We start from the raw sequence: 22,402 nt of genomic DNA on the forward strand, positions 1-22,402 counted from the left end.
TAGGCAGTCACTGTATATAAACGTCATTCTCTTTCTATTGGCTCGAGTTGAAATCTCCGGAGCATATGCTGCCGCGTTCAGACATCAGCTCACTCGGACTTTCTGCGGAAAAAATTCTAGGGGTCTGGCCGGGTAAAGTCCGTGCGAAAAATGCGGCTGTTTGCGTTCACACAAACAAAAAGCACCTCCGGGTAACCAAATCTCCGGAGTTTTTCAGGAGATTTCCGTATGTGTGAAACGGGTTATGGGGACACAATGATCATCAAACTCTTCTGGTTTTCACAAGACCCGTTTTGAAAGGTGCAAAGGGTATCCGAAGGAAACACTGAGATGACACATTTGTTGTCATGGACCCCACACCTGACCAACCTTCGGCTAGCATGCTACTGCATACTGTCATTGCCCATGATTGAAGATTAACTTCTATGATGAGAATTTGTACTAAAACGAAGCAAGCATATGCACCTATTTGTTCACATTGTGCCTCCCAGTTTACCCAGTGTTGTGAGTGACTGAGGTGTGATTATTACTTTACGACCAGTATAATTATTTGACAAGACCTCGGCCTCAATGATGCAGATGCTGCAGGCGTGGGGATGAGTTATGGCTGCAGACCTATCAAGATGATAAGTTCACTGTCCTACTTAATTAACATCAAGAAGTAGCATTTGAGTGCACCACACTGGTGTACATAACTTATCAGCTTTGATTTAGGAGCTGAGAATAAATATACTTGACTTAATTCGGCCCACTGGGATCATACCATTATAAACGGCTCGAGCATCTGAGATCTGAGATGTGCTAAAAGGGTTGGCTCATTTAAATCAGGGCTCAACAGGTTTCTGTTTACTGTGGCGAGTAAACTACAAATGTCTGTTATTAGGAACTATTTGCCTTCTTTGCTTTGCTTTACTTACTGGTTTTTAATAGAAACACAGTCTCTAATCCATAACTTTTAATAAATGACTATTCATTAAACTTCTTATTTTATTTGAATCTTCTTTCTTTTTACTTACTGCTCCCTCGCCTTTTTATTGGGTATCTTTTAGAACATTTTACAGAACATGTGGTTGAGCACACTTTTTTTTCGCCTTAGGTCAGTATGACCCTGACGTCAACAACGTCTTTTCTATGTATGCAAAGCCTGTGGAAGAGTTTGGGAGAATTGGCATAGCAGGGACACAGCTTCAGACGTGCGCTTGCTACTCCATCTCTGCTCCGGAGTATTCTTGTATGTATAAACCTTCTTCAACTTAAGCCATCTGAGTCTCCTGAATCATTGCGTGTGTGAAGTCAAGTTCTTAGTAATTTCCTCAACAGCCTGTGTGTCCATGTATTTACATGGTTACACATATGTTTGTGTATGTGTGTACATGTATTTGCTCATTGGACTGTGCACACCTGTCTAGTTTGTGTAAATGGTGTTTGCATTGTGTATAAATTGTGTATGCACACACATTATCATATGAAATGTTTGAAATTATTTTGATGCCCATGTAAAGCACTTTGTTTTGCCTGGTGTCTAAAAGGTGCTAATTAACTCGCCTTGCCTAATACAAATACACTTTGTCACTGCCGTATAGTAAATGTTGAAAACACATCTATGACTTGAAACCCAAAAGTGCTCTGTCATTACTTTGGTTGTGTCGTGTCAGCACATCATTTTCTTTGGCAGTCGGATAAAGATGAATGAGATAAACAAAGTCTTTATGATCTCAGGTCACACCAATAAACGAATGGGTCCACTCTGAGTCATAGATCACATAATGAAGTGAAGCAAAGTGAATTGTGTTTGCTGCTATGCAAGTGATGAAGCCGTAATAGAAACCGGAGACTGTTGCAAATTGGTTTGTAATGAGAGCGACGCTCTGCAATCTCTCCGTGCCCTCTGATAATACTGTATACGAGGACAAATGAAGCAGCTCAGGCACACACTGTGGTGATCTCTGCAAACAGAGCTGCTGATGCATCGAGCAGAAACGTCTCAGGTGTTGAGCTATGATTAAATGAAAATAAATGAATCTGAGGGAGATTTTGAACAAGTCATTAGATATTCAAGAGAGTATAAAGAAGATAAAGTGGCTCAAAGTCTGAACAGGGCCGATGCTGACCAGTGAAAAAGTACAGAGAGGTTTCTTTGCTGGACATGGAGCACTAACCTTTCCACACAGCAAAGCACCAGAATATTTATTTACAATGACACTTTGCTAATGCTCATGCTTGCAATTCATCAAACCTTTAGAGATTATATACATGGGACCATTTAATCTGGATAATTCTGGATTTCCAAGGCTAAGAAACATTTAATGAAAAAAAGGAAAACAAACTCTCTCTTTGAGGTTATCAGATGTGATGTGAGATGAGAGACAATATGAACTATCATTAGAACATAAAGAGAAGAGCAATAATGACTTTCACTGAAGCAGATGTGCAGTTTGTGAAGTAAATATTGGAGCAATATCTTAATCTGTACAATGGTTCCGTCTACAGAAATGATAAACACTAATTTTCTCAAGTATCATCAGTGGTATTAACCCAGGAGATTGTGTGATGTTTTCTCATATCTGTCGCAGATATTTTGGCCAATACTTGAATATGATTTAGTTAAATGTTATTTTGTTTTATGTCAATTTATAGAACAAAATATATGCTTGAGGTAATTGATCAACGGTGTCACCATTAATATCTGGTCACACAGGAAACTGGCACAGTAAAAATTCACAGCTCTTCATCAGGGAATATTTCTTTTTAAAACTAAATGGACTTTTTGTTGAGCTAATGTTGCTAACAAGCTAACTGCTAACAATTACAATGTGTCAAAATTGCCAATAGATTGTTTTTTTAAAAGTCTCTCAGGTGGAAACAGAGGTGGAACAGGCGATACAGAATCCATGTAAACATCAGAAGTGGTGTTCCATCGTATAGTGCTACCCATCCAGATGTGCTCACGAGGCTCAGTGTAGTAAAGGGATCATTATTTCATAGATGTTATTCATCAAGATACTCTTCTTCTTAAATATGAAATAAATTTTTTCTAATTTTTGTAAATATTTACAGTCTTTACTTTAGTGTTAAAACAGGTTTATTTTTCCTTACAGTGAGGATGCAGCGAGTAGTGGTGTTATATCAAGTGATTCTATACGGGGAGCATTTTTTGAGATGGGATATTAGTCCGTCCAGATATGCTTAAATAATACAGTACCAGAACTTGCTCTCCATACCCTGACACTGCATGTGGAGTATTTAGTGGTTTAATATAAAGTTAATATGTATTATATACAAAGGAACAATGATAGGATGGAACAGCACTGTGTGTGTGTGTGTGTGTGTGTGTGTGTGTGTGTGTGTGTGTGTGTGTGTGTGTTTGTGTGTGTGTGTTTGTGTGTGTGTGTGTGTGTGTGTGTGTGTGTGTGTGTGTGTGTGTGTGTGTGCATTTAAGCTTCCACTGCTCTTTTACACGATGTGCATCTCATGCTTCTGAAGCAGCAATATTACACTGTTGTGGGGTTCAGTCAAAGAACAAAGCCAAAGCCATGGTGGAACTTTTTTACAGCACTGCTGCAAAATATAAGTGTAAGAAATTGCTTGAGTGTCCTGTCTGGTTTACATTTCTCAAGTTAAATGAAATTAACTTTTTTAATGGTAAGCTTAAAGCTCCTGTGAGGAACTTTTGGTTTGTGTCAGTTTTGGCGCCCCCCTGTGGACTAAGCCAGTTAGCCTTTAGATGTAAAGCCAGAGTACCACTTATCTCACTGCTTATCTTGTCCTGTACATGTAAAGGGTATTTTTAAGAAAACATCTCATCCTGGTCTTTTTGAAAGTCCAAACATATCACGCATGTAGACTCTTGGCAGTGAAAAATTTAATAAATCACTTTGTTTGCAGGGCTGTTAAGCATTAAAGATAACCACACAGAAATAGTCATTTTTTTATGCTGCTGGCCTCGTTTGCTTTTGTGGTTCGTAAAGAGGCAGCTATATTAATTTCAATCTATTTCATAAAAAACTCTTCACAGGAGCTTTAATAGCTGTAACGGGGAAAAGAAACCAGCTTTTTATCTGGTGAAGAGGTAAAGGTGGGGCTCTTCTAAAACTGTTAGCCAAGAGTTGACACCGGTTCAGAGGGCTGATAAAGAAGAGGACTCACAAGCTCAGTGTGGAGCTTTGCAAGCAGGAAAATCTGCTGACGTGTTCCAGCTACGAGGCCAAATTCAATGTCATCATACATACAGCAATCTGCTGAAGTACTTTGACATTTTGAACCCACAGTTTAACTGTTTTTATCATGCTGATGTCCCGTCAATCAGCAGCTCTTTTCAATTATCATCAATCATATGTATACACTGTGTGTGTATTGGCTCTAGAATTGGCCCAGAATCATAACACAGGTCAACTCTATTCGGATTTCATCCAGCAGTCTGCTTTTGTTTAGGCTACATTTTACGTGTGACGTGTACAGTAATAGGTTTTTAATCTGATGGAGGGAAAATGCACACATAAGCAGAACCAGATTCAAGGAAAGATTGCTCACTGTCGCCATCGTTTGACCAGAAAAGGCACTGCAGATGGACTCAAGTACCTCATTATTAATGTCGTGTCTGTTGGATGCAGACACCCACACACCTGATGAGTCATTGACAAAGTGTACAGTCGGCTCCCATTGCATTTCCCAAAGCTGTCACACTAACCCTCGTCCCCCTGAATAATTACACTTCAATTTAGCAAAATCACAAAATGCATAATTCAGCAGGAAATATAGCCCAGGTATACAGCGCACACACAGTAATTAAAAAGCTTAAGTCAAGCAGGAGTTGTGGTATAATATTTTATTCTCATATTTCATGGAATACAAAGTCCCCCCCATCCCACTGCCCCCCCCAAAAAAAGTGTGCACATCAGATGTGGTGGAAACTATTCAAGGACAAAGAAAAGAATAGTCAAGAGACAAAGGAAGTTGCTTCATGGGTGTAGAAGTGTACGGCTGCAGTTTAATGTATAAAAAGTATACCCTCTCCTCATGAATGGAGCCTTTAAAAAAAGTAGCCACATCTGGCTAGAGTCAGTTGATAAAAAGGGCCGTAGCCACGACAGCGGAACACAAACGATGAAACTAAACATGAGTTTCCTTTTAGAAAATATAAATCGTCTTTCCATTGATTTGTTTTGTTTTTTTCCATTATGACTACGAGGACGTAATCAATCGTGAGTGACAATAATTTAGCTTTACATGACTGGGAGTTCAGTCACTTTTCTACTCTTTCACACAATCTCTTGCTAAGCTGCACAAAAGGAATGAAATATTTCCCCCGTCAGAGTTGGGAGAAAAAGAAAAAGTTGACAACTATACAAAGAAATAAAGACAAAGAGCAGAAGGGAATCAGAGAAACGGAGCCAGCAGGGCTACAAATGGATATAACCTCATATGTACTAGCAGCCAATCTAGGTCCAATAATATAGGCTTTTTTCAAAATGGCTTTGAAACATCTGGGGTGGATCTAGCAACAAACGCACCAGTGAATTTGTATCACTGGAAAAATTCCCATCAGCTGGGACAAAATGACAGAAGTAAATTGACGTGTTTTCAGACAGGTCTGGCAGAAGGTCTTCGCTAATCTCTTGACATGAAAAAACCAACCAGCACAAAGACACGCTGATCTGGAAAAACCACGGACAGGTATAGTGAATAAAAAATAACATTAGTAACATCACTGCTATTGAATCCATACATTTCAATGCATGACAAAGTCTGTTTCCGAAGATTGGCAGGCGAACGATTCTGTTCAAACATCCACCGAAAAGAAAAAATAATGTCACACTGATTATTATGAGATGGTTTGGTTTTAGATGATTTTCCCAAGAATTAATTGTAATCTTTTCCTGATCACTACACATCAAGAAACACACCAGAAAACAAAGTTAACCCAATACGATACACACAATCCAAGGTTCACAGTCCGAGAAGGTGCTGTTTGAAAAGAGCCTCAGGTCCTCTGTGTCCACCGGGTAAAGTGTCCGTCTCGGTGAACTGACAATTTCACCTTTCAGAGAGTATGTGGTGGACACTGGCAAAACAAATTCTTTAAAAAAAAAAAAAAAAAAAAAAGGACAGAAAAAAAGACATGTTCAGGATGATGGAGCTTCACCTCTTCAGCAGCCGACTCATTTATTTCTGAAAGCTTTTCCCAGTCGCTCAAACAGAGAATAAACAGGCTGTAGCGGATGCTGTCCATGTTTATCCTCTTTAATTTCTAGCGTTTTCCATCCATCCATCAATCCATCCCAGTCCTTTCTTCGGCAGTCTGCTCCTCACACCATGTACGAGTTCTGGTTCTTCAGCTTGTCCAGCTCTTTGCTCTGCTGCCTCAGAAACAGGATTCTGTAGTTGAGGGGAGGGGTGAAAAAAAGGCTAATCAATGCGGGATGTCCTTGTCAGTTATTGTGAATTCTCTGACAAAATGTGACAACATGTTCCTTACCTCTGTTCCCTCAGCGTGGCCTGAATCTCACACACTCGGACCAGGGAGCGCAGGTTTTTCATCTCTGTGCAGATCTCTGACATGTACAAGCTTCCCATGTTGTGGATGTCCTCACGCAACCGAGCCGCCTGGTGGACAAATGAGGTACGAGTGCATCTTGTTAAATCATGCTTATTGCTTTTTCTCCAACCAACATTTAGTTACTTCAGAAATGAGAAGAAACATTTATCTTACTGATGGTGTGGTTCTGAATTTAACTCAATTGAAAGCACGAGTGTGGACTGTGGAATGATACACCGGTGTGGACAGATATATTAATTTGATAATTAAATATCATCAGTGGAATGTGAAAAAAGATTAATCATATCGCCATCTTTAAGAAAAGCCGATTGATCAGCTGGCTGTGTAGAAAGAAGAAATAAATTCTTAATTAAAAATCATTTCAACCTCTAGAAAAAAGCCAAGAGAAGACTCTAATAGCTTCAGAAACAGACACTTCATGGATCTTGTTATGACAGTAGTAAGATTAAAGGCCAGAGTTTCTGATATTTGCCCCTGAATCAATCAATACACACTGAAAAGCTACATTATAGGATGGAATAAAAGAATAGGGCCTTTGAGATTCGTCCAAGATTTACTACAAGAGGTTGGAGTAATGTCAAGTATTGCCTGAAGATGGAGCCAAAGGAACAACTCTGTTGATCAAACCATTTTTAAAATAGACACAAAAAAAACCTCTACATAAGACGACTGGTAAACCTGATGAGACATCCTCACCTGCTCTGTAACATAAAAACCTCTGTGCAGGACTGTACCTGTTTCTCAGTGTTCTCTGAAGGCCATCCTTGGATATGTCTGATGAGGTTCTCATCAAAATGAGCTGCCAGGGTGGGGGTGTAGGAGCCAGGGTTGTCGCCCGGTGATTGGCTAGTGCTGCTGGAAGGGACATGGGGCAGCGCAGCACCAGGTAGGGTCGATCCCAGACACAGAAGCTCCTGGCTGCTGGAGGGAGAACACATATTGAGTACATCTGGTTTAAATCAAACGATGCTTCAGACTCCCTGATGTTTATGCATAGAAGTCACTGTTGGATATTATTTTGACTTAATAATTAATTCATAACATTTGTATCTACACAAACACTGCTCATCATATTGCATTCATTCTGAGTGAATAACAAAACTTCTTTGTACTTTACAGAGATGTTTTTATGCAAAGGATGGTAAAATGTGAAAACTGTAACAAATAGATTTCGAGAGACATCCCATTGGACAGCTCTCTCTCTCTCTTTGAGCACCTGCAGAGCACCTTCAATTGCTACGCCCATCATGAACTCAAAAGGTAAAGAACCTCTGCAGATTGTCCACTAATTTATCGATCTCACTACACAGAAGCGATCTTATATGGATTTTTAAAAAAGAACATGCTCTGCATAGGTAAAGGCTATTGGTGGGAAACACTTTCATGCATTTCATCAGGTTGATAAAAAAAAAAAAAGAATCAATCTGGTCGATTCACTAACACTGCCAGGCCCGAAAATGTCATTTGGAAGTAATTCTACTCCCACTCCAGGGATAGGTAATTCCAAGTGAACAAAGTAAGGTTCTGTGTTTTGATAAATCACTTTACTCTGTGTTAACACGTCCATTATTTTGGAGAATGCATAAAGCCTCACAGCAAAATGTGTTCCTTGCATCTACAAATGGTCCTCAAGGACATTTTTTGGGTCCCGTGTTCCTGTTGAGGTCTGTAAAATGTTTTTGTTATTCAGATGCTAGTTTCTGGAAGCTGTTTGTTTTACCTCCAAAAATCTCTCCCTTATGCTTCCGCAGCACCATAACACAATGTGAAACCACAGTGGGACAGTAATGTTACCTTGGCTTTGTACTTTTACTGAACCCCACAACAGAGTAATGGTGGAGCTTTTTTACAGCACTGCTGCAGAATCCAAATGTAGGAAACAGCTTGAGTATACTGTCTAGTTTATGTTACTTACGGTAAGTAAATAAAGTAACTTTTTTTATGGTTAGCTTAAAGCTCCTGTCACACACAAAAAAAGTGTTAAATAGATGTCTTCTACCTTCTCTGCTGGAGAGTTCTGGGGTCCTCTGGACGCTTCTCTGCAGTCTGAGACAGGGGGGCTGATCCTTTCCCTGAAGACATGCTGCCCTGAAGAGGAAAGAGGAGCATCATATTAAAACAACTCCAACTAAAGTGGAGAAGGGAGAAAAACTAAGCTGTGAGGGGGTAGAAGAGGAAGCTGTCCTTTCTGTTTCTGTTACATTTGTTTCTGGTTGGACTCACCCTTGTTTGTGAGGATGTGACGCTGCCTTGGTGCACACCCATGAGGGGTTTCTGGTTGCTCTGTGGTGTGCCGTTCCGTGGTGAGACGTACGGTCGCGGTGACGATGCATCTGATGTCAGAGAGACGGGGGACTGACTGGAGTGCTGGGCTGAGAGAGAAAGACAAGAAGATTAGCACAATGTTTTCCTTTGGATTTATTTGACCTCAATCAGCAAACACAGAATGTAACCCTTGATTCATTTTAAGAATTGATCATCAAAATCAGAAATGTTCTTATAAAAACAAATGTCCTGTGATAATCTGCATGCTAGGAGTTTATATCAGCTCACTCAGGAAAAATCTGTTCAACAAATGTGCAGCAAAAACTGGAGAAGCAGCAAAATAAAAGTCTAGAACTATATAAAATAAAAACAGGCCTTTAGGTCAGACTTTTAATACAAATCACTTTTTGTTATTGTGTTGCACCAAATCCACTGTTCTAATAGAGCAGGCTCACTGGAATATAGAGTACATTGTCAGGTTGATAACAAAAGTCCCATAATGTGCTAAAACGTACATCCATAAGGACCAACTTTAGACATTTGTACTTGATTTGGACGGATCAAAGTGCAGAAAATCTCCACTTAGTGTGCACTTTGTGCTTGCAAAGCACCCTAACCTCTGACTGCAAAGACCTTTTTTTGTTGCCAATTAAGACAGTGTATGCCTTTTGTGATGACAATAAATGGTTGGAGTCTGGGGCACTAAAGCGATGGAGAGAGTGAGCCACTGTAAACTCAGTAATGGAACTGTTGACTGTTTCAGATTTATGAATGGAAGCTGCAGCTTGGCTCCCAGCCCCCTCACTGGGACATCATGAGTCAGCTGAAGAGCAATATAGAAATAGAAACACATATTCAATCTGAAACTGATTGATTTGAAGAGAAGACCTCGGCTCCTGTTTAGAAACTCCTTATAGATGAACAGTGAAAGAAACCCATGACTGAAAAAACTGGCTGTACTTAAACTAGTATTTTTTGGTAAAGTTTAGTGCCCCTGAAATAATATTATATAACAGTTATAAAAGTAGTCTCATTGACTGAAGCTGGTGACAACAAGTTAGGTCTTACTCTGCAATTTTTTCAAGGACAGGGAGAGCAGGAACCTTAGGGGAAAAAAACACGTTTAAATTAGTGTTTGTAGCAGATGGTGAGAAACAGCGAAGAGGCCCTACCTTGGTTGGAGTGCTGAGCAGCTGAGAGCAGAGCAGTGATGTTGAAAGCAGGTCCAGCAGTGAGGAGCTTATGAAGCACAGACCGCAAGGAAGCTTGGGTGACAGCAGCTGCCAAGACTGGAGGGAGGAAAGAGGAAATGTACATACACACACACACACACACACACACACACAGGTGAGTTAGCAAGGACACACAACAGGTGAGTAACACAAACACTTGTCAGAAGACATGGTCAAGATCAGAATGACATCAGAGGGCAGACTGATCTTTTCTGTAGCTACATGAGCTCAGTTGTTTAAATGTCATTATGAGACTTAGGTTAGAAATGGCAGAAAACATTCACACATTAATAACTATGATCAAACACTCAGATTGGAAAGACATTCCCAAAAGGACATTTCTTTCTGCTCACATGATCAACTACAGAGTGAAGAAGAGATACCATATTGTCCTTATCACAAAGACGGCCTTCATGCTTCAACACCTGTTGAAACATGAAGCTACAAAACGTTCACACTCATTACATTAGAAAGTTTCACAGAGATATTATTAATGAAAAGAAAACAGAGTCCTCATCCTTCAAGCATTTTTTCTCTTGAAATTGAAATATCCAATCTGTCACATACTCTCCCATCAGACTCTTTAAAGCAATCACAGTTATTTTCTCCTGAGGTTAGCGTTTATCTTTTTTGTCTTATTCTTCACCAGCAGTGACCCCTCTGGTTGACAGATGGTTTAAACCTCCTTGGGTTTCTGCACACTAAATATCACTCAGCATCTACTCAGAGCCTTTAGAAACTGCTGCTGCATTATAGACAAGGATCGCCACGGATTACTTTTCTGTATTCATAAAGTTGCTGCGTGCAAGAGAGAGCGGCGGAGAGAGAGCGCGTGAGAGAGTGCAGACGCGCTATGGGCCAGATTTACTAAGCTCCCAATTAAAGAGTACTAAATTGCGTGTTCACTCCAAAAGTTTGCACGTTTGGTTAGTGGCCGTTTTGCGTGAATGACACACCAGGTGCAAACCTTGTGGAGGCGGTAATATTTAAGTTGGGCTTTCGCGTGTTCCACTGGTTTACATCACGGAGAGTTTGGACAGAAAGCAGGATGACTGCAAGCGCAAAATAGGTATTAGTGGGAGAGGCAAGTATAATAATATAATAATATTCAGGCAAATATAAATCTGAATATTACAAAGAACATTTTGGTTATAAGAAAATATTAAATTCGGCATTAAATAGGGCCTCTCTTTTATTCCCTTAATCTTAAGAATGAAGTGTCATACATTGCGCAGGAAGTGCGAGCTGTGTCCTCTGTGGCACGGGCGCTCTACACTCGGGCCGTTGTTGTGCACCAGACAGCTGGCCAGCGCTGTGTCTGATCGGACATAAATGCCCTGGGAAGAGGTATCAAAGACGGGGGTACAAACAGTGGTGAGGTCCCCCAATCCAAGCGTCCTACAGAGTAGCAGCAGCGGGCTGTAGAGGGAGGAGAGCACTATGGAGAGGAGCGCACCAGAGGGGACGAGCTGGGGGAAAGACACGCAGCCCGAGAAAAAGGAAATCCCCAGTTTAAAATATAATGTTGGCGAAAAGAGGGAAATAGGAAGACATAAATGTCAATGTTGAAATTCTATATAATTCAGAGGCTGTGGATGTTCAGTTTTGTTTGGATATATGGCAACAATAGCCTGTAGTTTAATCATGGTGTTTCTCTTCCTTAACGATTAGAATATTGAATCAAATTAAAAAATAAATGCATGCCATTTATTTTTCTGCCATTTGAAACATGTAAACACTTGTGGGGAAAAACGCGATCTTTATGCCTATGTCTCCTCCTACAATAACAGCAGCCTGTTGTGTGTAACACTGGTCTCCTGGATTAGCACGTTCCTTTCAAATGTGTTAAATACAGACACCGTCACAATCACCGCATTTTTTTTCAGGTTTGGTAAATCGCAATGCGTGTACTAACTTTACTTTTTTTTTGCATTTTCTCCTCCCAGTATTTTGCATGTTAGGGCAGAAACGCCCCATGTTGCATATTCATTAAGGCAAACATACTAAATTGACAATGCGTGTTGTTTTGCTCATTTGAAAGACGCAATCCTCACTGCACGCCGTTAGTAGATCAGATAGCACTTTTTTTTTTTTTACTGGTGGCATCAAGTTTGCACACATTTTAAGGCATGCAAACCTTTAGTAAATCTGGCCCTATGAGTATTAAGCGTGTTTGATGTAGCTGCAGCTACTTTCCCTGCTCCTCTCTCTGCTGTCATGACTGTGAGCATCGCGGGGCACGCTGAGCTACACCAACATACAGTAGACTACATAGCTGCACAAACACAATGGAGCTCCAGCCACCACGCGCACCTTTTTACTTTGAAACAGCACAAAGTTGATCCGTGTTCCGTACAGACCATAGATATGTACATATTAGGTACGGACCGACCGCCGGGAACACACGTAATCTGGTCAAACGGTCAGTGTCTGCTGCTAACTTAACAATAGCAACATCATCTCACAGCCTGCTAAATTAATGTAGAGGGAAAAAACAAATTTTATCTAAGTACAAACATAATATTAAAATATACCCCCCACCCCACGATCTCCGGAAAAAAAAAAAGACAAAGAAAACGACTCGGTCCAAGAGTGGTTTGTCGGATTTGCAAACCAATTATGTGCATACTGCCACCTGCTATATGGGACTGTGTATATATGCAAGTGTACTCAGGCACTGAATGATGTTACTTATGTGAACACAGACCAGCAGGGGAGAAGGGAGGGGGAAGAAATTGTGCTTGTGCACGGTATGAAACAATTGGGCATCATGTAAAAGAGCACTTAAAGACAGTTTCCATCTCAACAACTATTTAGCAAACATAAGGCCAAAAATATTACCAATTACCACTATGATGGTGCTATACTGGCTCTTCATTCAAAACATGATTCTGTAATCTTTGAAACAACACAAGGTTTTCTAATCTGTCTTTCAATGGGGCCAATATAGTTCCTAGGAGACAATACACAGCAGTACAGGGCAGTGAAGGGATGGGTCCGGATTTTCAAATATTTGAATCGTCATTGATTTTTGGTGACCGAATGTTTCATGAGAATTTATCTCTTCTTAAAATATATTTTTCTATTATTTTTACAGCACCTGGTTATTAGGGGTGCAGAAATGCAAAATTTTCTCTAATCGATAACTGTCCCATTGTTAAAGCGAGTACTCTAGTAATCGTTTTGTAGTTCTTTTTTTTCTGTGATTCTTTTGACGCGTCACGCGATTCTGTGACGCTATGCCGACTATCTATTGATTAATTTGAACCTTCGGGATTTTATTAATTGTTAGTAATAGGCCTACTTTGTATTAACGTTCAAATTAGGACATTTCTTACTTCAACAGACAGCAAACCTCAAATAAAAATTCACACAGAAGTGTCTTATGACTGTTTTAACACTTTATTATAATTAGAGTAGTGAGTGTGGCGAGCGGATGTGCAGACATCAATGCACACTCATCGCACGTTGAAGCTGTTGTGACAGCAACATTCTGACAAGACCAGTCTGCAGTGTAGAGCACACTTTACTCTGGTAAATTAAGTTACAATAGAACAAGTGAACGATTTAAGTGTCTGTCTGTTTCATCTTTCTCCTCTGTGCGTAATGACACACTGGCTCAATCTCGCTCGTCCGTCCGCTATGAGCTATTTCTCCCAATAAGGTTGTTCCGTTTTGTAGTTATCAAAAGAATAATCATCTAAAATTCCAAAATATAGGAAAACATCTAGTTATGCTGCTCTGTCCTGGATAATCAAACGTCTTTGGTTTGGCGGGGTAAAGCGGTAATCGCAAAGTGAAAGTCCTTCTTTTTCTGTGGACTAAAAAGACAATTTGAACTGAACTTTCGTAGATCATATTGCATATTTCGTTTGTTTGGGACTTTTTGTTCATTGTAAATTCATAAAGGGGTCAATTAAAGGGATATTTTTGTTAGGGTAGCAGCGTACGGATCAACAACGGACGCGTTTCAGCACAGAGCCTTTATCAGTGCTTTGTTTGTCATCTATTTTCTTTTTGCGCTCGTGCACCTGAAGTTTTATTTCTGTTTGAGTGTGCTCCTTTTTTCTGTTTTGAATTAGGCTTATCCTAGAACCCACAATGCAATAAGAAACATTTACAAATATGCAAATACAAAAACTATTTTTGTAATCAATTATTATTTAATGAACTGGTACTCGGGTACCTGAGTACTCGTTTGCACCCCTACTGGTTATAATTGGGTACTACTGACAGACAGTAGGTGAAGCGCACCCTAAAGCTGTTTGCTAACCGCCATTAATAAAACAAAAGAAGAAGAAAACATTAGCATAAGCCTTCACAAATAGCGGTACAGACTGTGAAGGTGCTGAAAAACATTTCAAACATATGTAGAAAGCATCCCTTTACTTAAGGAACAATCTCAAACAAAACTGAGATCAGGACTGACTGAAGACAAAAGGTGAGCGCACAGATCTGGAGGGTGCTGCCTTTAATCTCTAACGTTTTGAATGTAGCCCCTTAAATAATGTTAACTAAAAGCATACTGTCAGATTGTCAATATCCCTGCTTTGCTCTGCTCCCTCTCTCTGTCGCTCGACCAATCGTGCACTTTACTCCGCAAGCCCGATAACAGCAGGTGAGGCGACAGAGCGCTCAGGTACAGGAGGAGCTCTAACTATCCACAAAAGAGAGGGTCAGAAATTAGCCACTGTGGTGACTTCTCATTTGAAGTTGTTTTATAATATGATGTACGTTTCTTTTCATCCAGATGGTTGGTTCTGGTGTTTAATTAGCGGGCCAATATGTGACAGATCCCTACGCATTCCTGTATGGTACACAGACAGACAGCAGCATGTGATGGAGGAAAACCACCACTGGAAAGTTGTTGCATGTAATGTGGTAAAAGATATCACTGGATGTTCATTTAGATCTACTAGGAATGTGAATGGGCTGCATACACTTCATTGATAGGTTCAAACATGTTTGCAGCAAAAACAGCTCTTTTGATGGAAAAAAGGTGCTGACCCTTCAACTAAGGAGACCACAGTTATCTGTCGATGACCCTTCGAGGTCATCTTCTGTCAACTCACCTTCGTTGAGTTTAGCCATGTCCATGCTGCCGTTGTTCATTTGCAGAGTGGCCTGCAGCGCCGGGAGGAGCTGATGTAGGAGGGCCGGGTCCTGCAGCAGTGCTGGTGACGGGGACTGGAGAGACTGAGGCACCTGTCCTGAGGCGGAGGAGGAAGAGGAGGAAGACATGGTGGAGGGGGTGGAACCTAGAGCACCAGAAGCAGAGTTGATGCTCTGAGAAGTAGAGGAAGAGGAGGAATGGCCGGAGTTGGATGCAGTGGACTGGTCCGCCGATGTGGTCTCTGTGGAGAAGAGGCAGAAACAACAACACAGCATTGATAATCCCCATATGTTCGTATTTCTTGAGTTAATTTAAATGTTTAAAGGAAGGTAGCTTCAATGTTAGGGTGCTAAGGTTTTATAATGCTGCCATGTTTACTTGTTGTGGCTTTGTCCTGCAAGGCCTCTTGTCTGTAGTCCATGTCCCTGGGGAAGCTGTTCGCCGCCATCTTGACTGGATCTTTCTGTCGTTGTTCCCTGAAACAGAATAAACAAAAAGCAACGTTGACGATGTGCAGGATGCATTTCAAGCCTGCACTCTGAGATAATAGCATTCCGTAAAAAGAGGTGCACTGCTTGAGCTTATGATGTATGACTAAGCAGAAGACCGATCATCTCTATCACTAAAGTCTTTCAGTGTACCTTTATTGATCCAGTAAGTGGGCTTACCTCTCCAACAGGTCCTTGGGCTTCTCCCACTGGGAGACTTCAGTTCTACAGTTGTAGTAGTACTTCTTCCCAGAGGAGCTGATGTGTTCTGTCCAGTCATCCGCCGGCTCCTGGTGCAGAGAGAGACAAGACACGAGATGTTAGGGGTTTGAAGTGGAACTGTGATGAGTCAAACAGAAGTCTGAAGAAGATGTAAGCTGACGGCTGACTTTATAATCTTTGAGATGAGGTAAAAAGTTCAAATATTCTTCAAGTCGGACAAATTTAAACCTATTACAAAGAGTTTTTAAACGGTTATGTAACAGTCTCAATTTAAAACCCAGACCTCTAAAGGACCTTAAAAAGCAGAAAGACCATTAGCTAAGAAGATGATACCTAAATTGTGATTTTAATGCCTCTCACAGCTACCAGATATTCTGACGCTGACAAAGCTTTTACATTTGACTTTTCAAAGGAAGCAGGAAGAGATTTAACCTTATATAATATCACACATACATGTACAGGACAGGATAAGTAACGAGGCTGGAGATACAGCTCGGTCTGAAGAGAACCAAAAGTTCTTCACAGCTGCTTCAATAAGACCCTTTTTTGGGTCACGCTGTATGAACATTAGTAACATCCCTCACTTTATTACTTCATTCATTCATTACTGCACATTTTAAACGCTACATAAAAGAGAGGAAAACCTGTCACTGCTGATTAGAGCGAGCCACTTTTCACAGAGTTTTTGTTTTGGATTTGAGATGTTTTGTATGGGACTGCTTGTGTTATCGTTTGAATTGTAACAATGTAGAGGATGTGATACATTATTGAGATGGGTTTTGATTTGTTGTGCTGGTAAAATGCCTTTAGAGACATTTCTAGATGAGGAGAAGAAACACTATAATAAAAGGTTATTTTTATTATCTCAACCACGAAATGTGTGATCTCTTGCACCCTAGTTAGCAACAACACATTCAAGATGTAAACAGTGCAGCACAGTTTGAAAAATCCAGTGGCCACATCTTCACATCACAGTGTGCAAGTTAATGTATGTTCCTCTAAGGATAACTGCATGATTTAAAAAAAAGACCACAGCATGAAACGGTGATAATGTCACAATTATATGAACACGTCATCATAAGTCTGTCATCCTTTAGTAAGTGAACATCGCTCACTTTCCACTCTCAATAATGGATAAGGTGTTTCCAGTCTGTACTCAAGCTGGTGAGTTCAATATTAATGCTCATGCATTTACTGACAATTCTAGAGAATGTAGTTCATCCTGTTCTCCTATTTACCACTGGACATAAATCAAAAAGGCAGATTTAGCAGAGGGGGCTTGAGTTCCATGATACATTGTGTCTCACTTTCTCTCTCCACAAAGCAAACATTAGAGGGCACTATTTAAGATAAATATGGCCGGTTGCAGTAACAGTAGATTATAGCTGGGTATGAATGAGATCTAACAGAAGGGTTAAAGTTACGACATTCACCACAGCAACAAAAACAGTATTTTTAATGCATGAAATGAAGTAGGAGATTCCACTTTGACTAGTTTTGACAGAAAAGGAGCATTAGTGTGTGATAAAACTACAAATAACTATGTTTTATCCCTGTTATAACAAATCTGCTCATGAGTCTTTGTGAAAGCAAGCAGGTGTTTGTTGTGGTTTTTATTTAATATAGACTGATAGGCAGTAGCTTCTACAATAATGAAAACTGCTCTGGGCTCCTGAACCTCAAAGCAGGGCAGAGAAGGACAGGGTCATAATCACCAGTCGCTTTATAGCAGCAAGAGATAATCTTCACTCTTAAATCATCTTACAGCTAAACTGTAAAGCATCTTGGTTTCTGAGGGTGCTGAGGGTACGTCACTTTCCATGCAAAGTTTGTAACTATAAAAACAAACCTGTCTTGAAAATGTGCGCACCAGTAAGCAGAGTCTGTCCCATGCTTACATTTATGACTGTGAGGTGGTGACTTTAAGCCAGATTATATATTGATGCCTTGTAAACATGCAATTTCACCAACTATCAAACCAGATTTTTCATTTAAACCTGTATCTGAAGTGAGTCATGTTGAATTACTACCTCTTAATATGTAAAAAATAGTCGTCGTCTTTTCTGCCGTTAAGTTTATTAGTATTTATTTATTCACCCGGGGAGCAGATGGACGCACTGTTCACTAACTTATTATTTTGATGGAATCCAAAGAAAAAACAAAAAGAAAGAAATATTGGCTGACCATAACCAACTAGTTTTTAGGTTTATCTTCTAGTGTTGTAGTACTCCAAATTGGTCTTGGTCTCGAGACTTTTTGAAGGACTCTGGATTATGAATCAAGACCGGTCAAGACCACCACTGACAGGCTATTTTCCCTCATCTTTACTGTGATTAGAAGAAAAAACAACAGAAAACTTAAATTAATTAATTATTTGACACGCCCTTTGAACACAAGATGATGATTTTTCAGTGATATCTATGGTCTTGGTCTTGTCTCGGTCTTACCCTGCCCGTCTCCTGACTCGATCCCTAAATGTCTTGGTCTTGTCTCATTCTCGGAGCACTCTGGTCTTGGTTAGTGTGGTCTTGACTGCAACACTAATGTCTTCTACTAGTGTGCATATATCACCGCTAGATAACTGTAGTGTATAGTACACCGAGACACTGCTGTAGCTCCTTCACACAATGCCTTCTTGTCAACCAGCACGTCTTCATCGCCTACAAATGTATCGTGTATATAAGCAAAGCAACCACAGCTCTTACACAAACATTATGTATCCTCATATAAGCCATAGTGCAAGCTACATTTGCCAACAAATGATTGTGATACAATATGTGTCGTCTAACTGCCACTTCATTCACAAGCACCTTGATTTTTTTCAGAAACTTTATTTTTTTCGCCTCTTACTCTGGTCGTGTCCACAATTCATCGCTTCAGATGGATCTTGATTGATAGTGAGAAGATTACGTGCAGGTGTGCCTATCTGAGGTTTATATGCCAATTTCAGGTTATTGGCTTTTGTACACTCTTCTTATGAATTCTAAACACTGTTTGCCTTTTTTTCAGGTTTGCAGCATCAAGGTGCCGCTTACACATCTGTCAGTTACCAGAATTGGACTTCCCTTCCTTAGTTGTTATCATTGGTTTGTTTGTAAAACGTCAGTTATAACACCAACTGGACCAGAGCTAATCTGCAACAATGCCTCATTTTATCCCCCTTGGTCAAGGATCAAAATAACCAATTTAAAAGGGATGAATTCATCCTCAGTCTCTTTCTCTGACATTATTCCTCCTCTACCTTCTTTTCCTTAAAAGTATTTTATTTCGGCTGCTCAAATCTGAAAGATCAAGGGAGAGCTGCACATTTTTCAACTGCTAGTGGATTTGGTAAATGCCAACCCAAGATTTCCAGGTATTCTTTTTATGCGCATATGACTTCATGATAGAAATTGTTGTTCAATCTAACTGTCATGATTACGAGTTTCCCGTCTACGAGCATAATAATATGTTTGAAATAAAACTATGTGATTGCTAAAGCACGTTCGAACAAGATTACCTGTCTTCATCATGTTAAAAAAAAACAACTGACAGTCAGTGTCACAACTATTTTAAATAATCTGTGTCTGGTCTCATTACTCAATCCAACTAGCGAAAAATAAAAAAACATGATCATCAATTCCCCATAACAAGGAGGTTTAATCTGATCAGACCGTCTTCTCTGAGAGAGAGATGCCTCTACATCATGCCTCACATACCATGATCCAAAGTAGTTTGACAGCAAATTGTACACGAAATCCTGAGGGTATATGATCAGATAAAAGTGGACAACATCTTACCCTGTCTGCAGGCTTGCTCTGAGTCGCATGCGAGTCTGAGCCGTGGTGGGAGCTGTTGTTGTGCGAGTTCTCCTGAGGAGAGCCGCTGGTCCCTGCAACAAAGCCATTTATGAAGTGACAGGATATACACAGTGTTCTGCAGAGGACTAAATCTTCAGTGACAGCGACAACTGCCTTCATGTGTAATTGTTTTTGGCTGAAGTTGTTTATGTTTGAGTAGTAATAGCTGTGATGTGACCAGATGAAAAAACAATTTCAAACTTGATTCTGCTCTCAATGATAGTTTCTAGGTCAAGGTTTGACTTTTCAGCAAACTTTGCACCCATATCTGATAAGGGTGAGAGTGATTTCATAACCAAACAAATTCATACAGTGTGCCAAAATTCTACAGAAAAATAAGTCTCCAAAGGAAATTTGATGCAGTGATATTCATCAAAACCATATGGTGAGTTAACCATATGATTCACTCTAAGCTGAGGCTTAGAGCCATTAGTTTGCCTGCAGCTCCAGTATCTGATTTTCTTTTAGTCTTTACTTTTGTTTTTGCAGGATCACTGTGTTGCCTTCTCTTTGTGCTACGTCTTCAAGATTAAATGCAATACCGATCCATACGTATGACCACCAGATCTGGGCTTACCATTTTTTCCTCTGACAGTGTGAGAGGTTTTTGCCTTGCCGTGTCCTGCTCCGTCTCCATGCCTGCTGACAGGACTTTCGTCTGAGCGCCGCAGCATCTTGTAAGGGGGTGTTGGGTCAGAAGAGCCATCACGCACCTTGTCATACCGGTGAAGGCTGCTGGACTGGCTCTTTGGCTGAGATTTATGGGTCTGGGTAAAAGACAGCATGGTAGAGAGAGCCCTTAAGAATCGCTGAAGCTTTCTGTCATGCCATTCCCTTCATGCAGATAAAACTTACATTAACTTTTCAAATGAAATAAAGTGTACTTTACACTGATGACAATTAGTGCATTCAGTACTGAATCTATTACCACTGATCAAAAATAACTGATAATAGCACAAACTACAGCTCGGAGTGGAGTGGCTGAATGTAACGTCTTATGACTCATTCACTGGAGATGATTGATTCACAAAGATTATGTCACAAAATGATGCTTCTAAAGAAACACGCCAGGACTACCGATGAAGCATTGTGAAGGTTTTTCTTACTCTTATTAGTAATTTATATGAAGAATAAATGTGTTGAACTATACCATTTCAAATGCAAAGTCTACTGAACTGTGTTTATTCAAACTTTATTTTTGTTGGATAAATATTACCATATGGAATTTGGCTTTTCAAGAAGGACTCAACACGGGCACATTTTCTGTCTTTGTGGTGCATTGGTTGATGGAGGCAATTGAAAAGTTTGTAATATCTGTATTTAGTGCTGTTAAAGGGTATCTATATGGTTTCCCCATCTTATCATGTCTAATCTATTATCAGCACAACATGAATTTAATATAAAATCAAACTCTCCTTGAGGACATTTTACAAAGATATGTTTTCTTTTTTAATAGCCATGGAGAGTTGTTGTTTGGTATTTGATATATTTAGTTTTAAATCATTCTACATTATGATTAAGCGCTAATTTGTTTTGGACTTTAACTAGAGCTGGATAGGAGAGACCAAACTCATCCAAAATAGTTTAAAATAAATGTTTTATGAGTATTCAAACATTAACATAATACTGTTGTAAAATAACTACACCGTTTTAGTTACCTGATTATGTGACAGCTATGACAGCTGACCGTCTACAGATGGATTATAACATACCTGATAGGATTGCGAATCCCTTCTGTCGTTGCACCTTTGGGGACAAACAACACTGTTAGTATTTAACATTTTTCCACCTTTGCAACACACTTTTTGTACATCTTAGCTAATTAGCCGTTAGCTGAGTTAGCTTTATTTTCCACCTTAGCAACCCACTATTCTGTCATTATGTTGCTGCAGTGAAAAGCAAGTTGTGTTTTAAATATAAACAAAACAATATCCATATGTATGCAGGGTTTTATATGAACTTTTAGTTAGCTAACGATTCGACTAGCTACAGGAAAAAAAAACCGACGAGGCTAATAATTGCTGGCTGTTCTCGCTAGCTGGTAGCATTGAAAGCTAACAGATACACGAACACTTCGCCTACAAAAGAAGTGAACCGTACGCATACACTACTTCATTTTAAGGTTTGTGCTTAAATTACCCATCGCTGACTCTTGTTGGTTTCCTTGCATACATCACCATCAAGGCCGAGGTGATGTATGTATGTGTTTGAGGGGGAACCGTGGCCTCCTGTCTGTCTGCTTCTCTCACTTCTCTTTTCTTCAGCTTCCTGATATCTACACTCGGTCTCTGCGGCCGCACAGATACCTACAAGCCGAACACCGAGCACCAGCACTGCATAGCGGGTGGTCTTTATTAAAAACCACCCTCAGCGCATCATCTGACATGTAGTTGCGGTATGCGCTTGGCTTGGTCGTTGTAGCTCAGCGGAAAAGCAGCAGAGTTAGGAGGAAACGGAGAAGACGAACTCATCAGTAATGTTTAGCTAGAGAAGTGGAAGTTCCGGTTGAACCTTTCAAAGTAAAAGCGCAATCATTAGATCAGATCAGAAGAAGAATTAGGTTTATAAGCTGACGAGGAATTTGACTGCGGTTTAAAAGTCTATTAATATGAATACAAATGTTTGTATATTAAAAAGGGATACCAAATCCAATATCAGTTAATAAAAAACCTCATAAGGTTGGCTGT

General features: G+C 40.0%; 1 protein-coding gene across 2 annotated transcripts; it reads right to left on the minus strand.

Annotated features, from left to right (window-relative positions):
• Nucleotides 1–4,953: 4,953 nt before the first annotated feature.
• On the minus strand, nt 4,954–22,205 carry LOC132978939 (WW domain-containing adapter protein with coiled-coil-like). Of its 2 annotated transcripts, XM_061044315.1 has the most exons (13): nt 21,855–22,204; nt 21,428–21,461; nt 20,293–20,482; nt 19,656–19,747; nt 15,835–15,944; nt 15,545–15,642; nt 15,126–15,407; nt 9,994–10,110; nt 8,780–8,928; nt 8,556–8,644; nt 7,291–7,474; nt 6,476–6,603; nt 4,954–6,375 (listed from the first exon to the last, which is right to left on the minus strand). In XM_061044315.1, the coding sequence occupies exons 1-13, from the start codon at nt 21,893–21,895 to the stop codon at nt 6,306–6,308; spliced, it is 1,584 nt and encodes a 527-aa protein (XP_060900298.1). In that variant the 5' UTR covers nt 21,896–22,204; the 3' UTR covers nt 4,954–6,305. The 2 variants fall into 2 exon arrangements, with proteins under 2 accessions (XP_060900298.1, XP_060900299.1); XM_061044316.1 differs by lacking the exon at nt 9,994–10,110 and having other exon boundaries at nt 21,855–22,205.
• Between the last annotated feature and the right edge of the window lie 197 nt (nt 22,206–22,402).

This window comes from Labrus mixtus, chromosome 8 (genome assembly GCF_963584025.1).
Source record: "Labrus mixtus chromosome 8, fLabMix1.1, whole genome shotgun sequence".
NCBI lineage: Eukaryota > Metazoa > Chordata > Actinopteri > Labriformes > Labridae > Labrus > Labrus mixtus.